This window comes from Erpetoichthys calabaricus, chromosome 8 (assembly GCF_900747795.2).
Source record: "Erpetoichthys calabaricus chromosome 8, fErpCal1.3, whole genome shotgun sequence".
Taxonomy (NCBI): Eukaryota; Metazoa; Chordata; class Cladistia; order Polypteriformes; family Polypteridae; genus Erpetoichthys; species Erpetoichthys calabaricus.
In genome coordinates, this window is record NC_041401.2 from 153,444,027 (window position 1) to 153,452,123 (window position 8,097).

Here is an 8,097-nt window from a genome sequence, read left to right on the forward strand (position 1 = left end):
AAGATTCTTGCTGTTTATGTCATACTTGCAAACATGTTGCCTTTCTGTAGGGCAAGCATTGCCCATATGCAGTTAGTTTTATTGTGCAGGGAGCAGGATTTTAAATACTTTGGTCAGGACGTTGTCTTCAGTCCTCTGATTAAAGACCTTAAAGACCTTGAGGAGAATGGTATTATGTTAGCTGATGGAAAATTGCACAAAGGTACATTGTGTGCCATAGCAGGAGACAATCTCGGCTCACATTACATTGGTGGATTTGTCGAAAATTTTAGTAGGAGTAGCAACTTTTGCAGATATTATGAGATTGACCGACAGACATTCCAGTCAGCACCCCTGAAAAAGGCTTTAACAAGAACAGTGAAGTCTTATGAACAGAATGTTAAAGATTTAGATGCTGCCGGAGCTGACAATGTTGTTGGTGTCAAAGTGAATTCTGTGTTAAATGAGTTGAAGTATTTTCATGTTTGTCAACCAGGATTACCTCCCTGTCTTGGACATGATCTTTTTGAGGGTGTTGTGTCCAATGGCCTTGCATTGTACATTGATCATCTTGTGATTCAAGAGAAGCAGTTCACATACCTCGAATTCAATCAGCGCATTAATCAATTCAGGTACCTTGGCAATGATGCACATGATAAGCCATGTGAAGTACACCCTGGTGGTGAGAAATTACGTGGTCATGCAGCACAGAACTGGTGCTTGCTCAGGCTTTTACCTGTTTTGGTGGGGGAAAAGATTGCCAGTTCATCTGAAAATGAGGTTTGGCAATTAATACTGTAACTCAGACAAATAGTAGAGCTTATTTGTGCTCCTGCCATTAACACTGGTCAAATAGCATGTTTATCAGTCATGATAGATGAATATATAGATATTCGAGCAAAGACTTTTCCATGTCACCCTCTTAAACCAAAACATCACTACATGTGTCATTATCCTGAGCTCACTTATTGGTTTGGTCCTCTCATTCGGTTGTGGACGCTTCATTCTGAGAGTAAGCACTCGTACTTTAAGCAGTGTGCAAGAAAATTGCACAACTTCAAGAACCTGAGTGCTACATTAGCAGAAAGACATCAGCTTCTGCAAGCATACTTAAATGCAGGGAATTTTTATCCTGAAAGTTGTATAGTGGAGAGAGGGACACAATTTCATATAAATGACTACAATGATGACATTAGAGGGTCAGTTGCTTACCTAAATTTTCAGCCAGGAGACACGGTAGCAACCAATGAAGTGACTATAAAAGGAACACTTTACAAAAAGAACATGCATGTTGTTCTGGACAGAAATGATGAGGGTCTTGTATTTGGGAAAATTCAGTTGATTCTCATTCATGGCAATTCCAATGTACATTTTGTCACAAAGAAATATCAGTCTTTTTGCCTTGTGGACCAGGGAATTCAGTGTTTGACATCACAAAATTTGGGTCACTTATGCATTAATCAAAATAACCTACCTGATTACTGTTCTTTGCCAGAATACTCCTTGTGTGGTCTGTCTGTAATAGTTCTTCATCATTCTTTTCCATTACTAGAATAATGTCTGATTTACAAGAAGAAATTAAACAAACTATATTGTCAGTAATATCAAGCCTTCCTGAGGAGCCACTCAATCAATTAGTTGAGAAACTTATAGGCCTAGGAGTAGAGAGTTTTGAAGATTTAATGTATGTGAAAGAAGAGGACATCTTAGAGTTCATACAGCCTATCCAGTGCCGAAAACTGCTCAATGCCTGGAAACATCACGGTAAGTTCGCCAATAAGCTAATTATGTTGTGCTGCATTGTTTATGGTATCATTCTTCAATCAATATTTCATTTCTTAATTCATTTTTCAGAACAAGAAAGTAGCATTTTGGCTGAGCAATTTGTTCAACCTAGCTCTCCTCTACATTCACCACAAACAAGCTCCTCAGGCTCCTCAGTAAGTAGCATGGGATACAGTGCATCTTCTACCAGTGTGTCTCCTGTGTTTGTTACCTGGCCTGAAACCTTTCAAGTACCCTGGGACTCATTGCCAACTGGTATACAAATGGCTATTGCAAAATGCCAGAGACCTTCACCTGCTGACCGAAGACAGATAATAAGGGTCCTTGCTGATGAAATAAGAACACATGAATCAAATCCCACCAGATCACAATTCCTTATAGTTGTTCGCCAAATAGTCAAGCAGTATCCAAAGAGTTTTGCAGACATGATTGGTGACAAGCAGATTGCAGGTGGATACGCTTCTCTTCTGTCACAGCTCAAAGTGAACATAGAGCATCTGAACCGGAGCAACACACTAAGTCACCATCGGATCCAGAGTAATGAGAGTGGAACCATTAAAAAGAGAAGCACCACAGACTCCTATGGTTGCACACGATGGCAGCCTGAACTTACAGCTGGTGAAAGTTATGACAGCCTTGAAGTGAAGCGTCAAAGAATGGAGGAGATATTTCTTCATGAAGGAAGTACTGGAGCAGACAGAGGAGAAGTTCGTAAGTTGATGGAGGAAACCTATTGCTACCAGCATCGAATGATAAATGCCATCCCATCTCCTACCATTGCCAATTTGAAAACAAAATGGCCGTACCTCTTCATACAGAGGTATATGTATAGTCATTTTGAACTACTCACTGACAGAAATGTCCTCAGCCATTTGGAAATGTCATTCAAAGAATGTGGAAAACTCATTACTGAGTATTTTAAAACCAAGCCAACTAATGCCATTGTTCAGAATGTCCTAACCAGGGGTGAAGAGGATGTGGCTGCCTGTGTCTTGCAGCTACTCCTTGCACATTTTGAGGAGAAAATGGATGGGCTCATCCTTCAAGCAGATGTGAGTTAAATATTTTCAAAAAATTATATGTATGACTGCATGTATGACTTATGTCTAACAGTTTGCATGCTGTGTCTATTTATTTATTTATTTATTTATTTTACTTCAGGCATTTGCCACTTCAGCAGACATCCAGGGAACACTCAACTTGCCTGGCAGTCCTCGACTGATCATTTTTGGTATGTAAACATAATAGTGCAGAGATCTCATTTTACTAGATAAAAGTTATCTCAGGTTTCAGAGTGCTCAGTACAGAGTCATGGAAGTATTTTTGTAATCTTTATTTTCAGGTCAAACACTAAGTAACCAGCGGTGGATGGTGAGCATTGAAGGTCGCGTTGTATGTGAGGGAACACAACCCAGCTTTGTCTCTGGACTTGCAGCTGTATTTGCTTCATATTACAATTTCAACCTCCAGTATCAAGAAGAGGCTGCATGCACCCTTGAGTTTGTTCAAAGGTAAGGCATTGGCTTATTTTCCATTCATACATTTTTATTAAAACTGATGACATACAGTTCCATCAGACTTTATTACAAACTGCCTGTAAAACGTTTATACACTACTAAGCTTACTCTCTTTCTCTCATGCTCTATCAAAACTTTCACTATTAACCACCCTGACACACACCATGATGTTCTTTCTCTAAATTTTTCTCTAAATTAAATTAGATAAAATTGGTACAGGCAGTTGTGTACATTTTTTTTTAAAGAATGCAAATTGTTGAGAGTGCTGGTGTGGAACTGTTTTGAAGATGTGTTATGGGTTTGGTTTCCTGCATGCACCTAAAGTGGAACCATTGCAGTCATGACAAAGTGAATTATTATTATTTTTTATATAAACAAGTGTTTTTTTTTTCTTTCTTATTTAGACGATTTATTGACATCAACCCTGAACGAGGGTCCAAGACCAAGCAAGGAAAACTTATATCCAAGAAGACTGGCCAAGTAGTCCAAAAAAAGAAAAGCACAGTAAACCCTCATGTTTCCTCTCTACTTAGTAAGTTAATGGACTTTGAATGGAATTTTGTCTGAGTTTATCCTAGACCGCTTTCTCAATTTTAATTTTGACAGTTTCAGCATTATTTATCTAATATAGTATTCATATTCTGTTCTAATGTAAATGTCAAGTTTGGTTCACTTTTAAATTTACCACTGAACAGTATACTATGTTTATTGAGTGAGTTTCCCACCTTTGTTGCAATGATTTGTTTATCTGAAATAATGCAAATTTAAAATAAATGTTAATTGGAATGTTTCAAATGAAAGAAGCATTATTTGTTTTCATTTACATTCATCTTAGTCAGTAAAAATTGCAATATAATGTATTATAATATCAATGCTGTAGTAACAATCTATGCTACTAGAAAAACACCATACTAAATGGTGATCACAGTATGACCACTGTAAAAATACAAACATTTTTCCTTGTAATTTTACAGTAAAATACTGGCACCACAGTTGCCAGCCACTTACTGTACTTTTACAGTGTAATACTGTAAATGTTAATTACAGCAGCTTCACTGTAAAAGTACAGTAAGTGGCTGGCAACTCTGGTGCCAGTATTTTACTGTAAAATTACAATGAAAAATTTTACAGTCTATCTATCTATCTATCTATCTATCTATCTATCTATCTATCTATCTATCTCAAAAAGGGACACAAGAAATGTGGATAATCTTAGTGGATTAGATAGGCAGTGTGGTATAGTGTTAAATGCTTAGGACCTCACACCCTGTGTTTGTGGGTTCCAATCTGTTTTGTCTTGGTAGAGTAATATATTACTCTACTTTCCCCTTTTGTATTATTAATATGTAGCCTTTGTCAGAATGCCTCAAATCTCACAGACTTACCACTGTTTATAAGGTATTGTACCATATAACTTCTTCCCACCTTCCCTTCTACATCTTTAACCTCAGGTAATTAGGTGTAGTAAAAGACAATCAGGAATTAAGTTACACATAAAATAATGTATTATTGATAATATTCATAAATAATAACAATATGCAAAGTACATTTGAATATTGGCAACCATACTACCTGATAAATGGTGATGTGTAGTTTCAGGCAGCACACAGACTTGTTAGCTACTTAAAATGTCTCTAGTTAAGGCATCATTTGTGGTCAGCTTTCTTCAGAACAAGCTGCATGTCTGTCTCAATTTAGCTGCTGAGCTGTGCTCTTCATTGTCCTTTTTAGTTCATGCATCAGTTTGGTAAGAGAGAGTGTCCAACCCATACAGCCAATAGGACATCATGGTACTTAAAGGCTTCTGATACAAGCCAGTTCCAAACAGCAACACTTCAGACCAATGGGGGGAACAGAAAACATTTTCACACCTGCCATCCCCCAAAACCATTTGTTGAGCTAAAGTTTGCCAGTTAGGCAGCCTGGCTTTCCTCTGGGGGTTGACTGAGAATCCTGCAGAGAAACACTTGCCAAACTGGTTTGAGGCACTTCCCCCCCACAACCCAATCATAAAATTCAAAGAGACTCGGTCCTTAGGGGTTGTAAACATGAATGCCTCTCACTAATGTAACACTAATATTATATTGTATTGCCTAAGTAACAAATAAAGACATATAAAATACTTGTCAACTTATATGCAAAATCTCACATCACAACACAATCCCAGAACTAATACTCTCATTTATTCTGCCTGTGCCCCAACTGGAAAATCAAACGAAATGTAACCAATTATATCTCTCAATTTTTGTAAGTCAACCACTGATAAAGAATCAGACAAATAATAAAAAATGTGAAGGTTGTATGTCCAAAAACCCCCAAGAGAAAGCACACTTCTACAAAGAGCCAAGACCTTTAGACCACACTTCAATTCTGCCCAATGATCTAGCCCTAAAAACAACATGAGGTGGGGACCTTTTAAAGATTCTGAAGTACTTGATATAAAGAAAGCCTACACTGAGCCTTTTGTACTCTGGTCCAGATAAACTGGGTGGATGACATTCCAAAAAAAGGTATATCCCTAAGAAGACTTGCAGTTCAACAAAACAGAATGCCCTCTAAGAATAAAAACACGAAAAACAGGCTGAAGCTACCATAAAAGAATGCAAGAGACCTAAGTAGCCATTGCTCAACAAATGACAGGGAAGAATTAAACACAGAAAAACACTCAAATCTTCTTTACTGGAACATCCACACATTCCAGGATTCTCCTCCCTAAATGAATAAAACAAAAATCGAAAACACATATTTTAAAAAAGATTTCAAATAAAACAAAATGGAACAAGGCTTTTTCTTTATATTCTCTGTGTTTTCTTCACTAAGTTATTTTATTTGATGAACAATATGTCTTTTGCTTGTCTCTTATTTCCTGTCCATTTCTCACTTTGCTTTGCCAGACAAAGCAGTAGCAGAACTGCTGTGTTTACCACATTGATTTATAAAATGGTACCTGTGATTTAAAATACAAACAAATAAAAAAAGAACCAAAAAGGCATTCAAAACAACAACCCAGGACCCATCAAAATACTAACAAAAGAGAAAACAGGAGCTTACCATTCACTAGAATTGATTCTGTTGATACAAGTTGAATGTAGAAGTATCATCAGAGGTGTTTGATTTAAAGATAGTAGAAAAAGGAAAAAGTAAATCAAAAATAAAACAGGAACCATACCTTTCTGTATGATCCTCTGAAACCAGACATTTATATATTTATAAAAAACAAAAACTACATGCATGTAGCCAAATGTCCATATTGTGATTAAAAAAATTCAGAATGACATAAACATATGAAATATAATAAAGGTGTTTGGAAAATAATGTGTCACCTGCAATGCAGTACAAAAGTAATTAATTTGCCTTGCGCCATGTGTTGGCTGGGATTGGCTCCAGCAGACCCCCGTGACCCTGTGTTCGGATTCAGCGGGTTGGAAAATGGATGGATGGATGGATGGAAAAAGCAATGTACATTAACAGCAGCAATCTGAAAATTTGTTTTTGTATTGTTTTTTAAAAATGTACCAATAGTTTACTAGAAAATAAGTAATGTAATATTGCTGACATTATATTTATAAAATGTACTGTTCAAAAAATTACTACTTTTCAGCAGTTAAATTATCTTTTGATAATAGTCAGATTTCTTAGGAAAGCACTTGTTTGAAAGTTCAGCTTCTCCAGTTTCCATAGATACCAAATCTATGACAACTTAAGTACAGTTAACTTGAGACTCATGCAGGTTTCTATCAATTTTAAATGAAATAAACACAAATGATAAAATAAAAAGTAGGCCTCTATATAAAAAGACACTTTTTTTAAAAAATTTTATGTCAAACACATGTGGAGACTAAAAAGGAAAGCAGATGAAGCAACAAAGCTCAAAATAAGTCTTGAGTGTTAAACACTGGCAATCTTGTCCAAGCCTGTAAAGTAGCTATTTTCCTAACTTTCTAATAACTCTTTTCATTTTTCCTCAAAACTGTCATGTTCATCTTTAATGGTAAGACCCGCTGCAAAGAAAGATGTCCTGTGTTCCTGACGTATCCTTTACAATATGATAGACAGTGGCACATAAATATATTGTAGTGCCATGATGCTGTGATGCTTGCTGGCACCAATCACCAATGGATGCTCACTGTTTTCATGGCTCTTTTGGGTAGCTAGCTATCCATAAAAAAACTGCTTGCTGTTTCCACAATAGTTGAAATTCATATACGAATTTGGCAGGATTGTCATTTGTATAGTCTTCCCTGCATCTGGCTCTGAAGCTGTTCATTCTCATGATGGAATGCCAGGTCATACCAGTGGTGACTCATGCCCAGGCTGATGCCACTTGTCAGCACCTTTACAATATTGTGTTGTCCCAAGTGGGATTTTTCTCATGTGACCTACTCATAAACAGATCTTGACCCAAAGCATTAGATTACAATTTTTTTTGTATATAATATTTTTTTGTGTATATTTGCCTAATTGTAATGTTCCTTGTATTCTGTGGGTGGAACCCAAACAATGGGGCCACTATAATGTTACTTTTGAGGGACCCACCCTCCACATTTATATTCATGTGGAAGAGATGGATTCCTCACAGCTTCATCAAAGTTTTTGGAGTAAAGATCATTGCGTAGGTATTGTATTGGACTTTTTGGTTTACTGGGATTGGATTTTTGGATTTTACTATTGGGTTTCAGTTTTGGACTTGTTTGCTTCCAATTACTTTCTTAGGCAAATTCTTCTGTCCTTGTTTTACCTTTTTCCATTTTTTTATTTTTATTTTTGTAAATAAATTCTTCATTTATAAAGGTTCTTCATTTGCCTTGTCCTCTGC

General features: G+C 36.6%; 1 protein-coding gene across 1 annotated transcript; it reads left to right on the forward strand.

Annotated features, from left to right (window-relative positions):
• Positions 1 to 1,661: 1,661 nt before the first annotated feature.
• Positions 1,662 to 3,848, forward strand: LOC127529021 (uncharacterized). Its single transcript, XM_051931268.1, has 5 exons — positions 1,662 to 1,743; positions 1,834 to 2,816; positions 2,926 to 2,995; positions 3,107 to 3,275; positions 3,686 to 3,848. The coding sequence occupies exons 1-5, from the start codon at positions 1,662 to 1,664 to the stop codon at positions 3,846 to 3,848; spliced, it is 1,467 nt and encodes a 488-aa protein (XP_051787228.1).
• Positions 3,849 to 8,097: the final 4,249 nt, after the last annotated feature.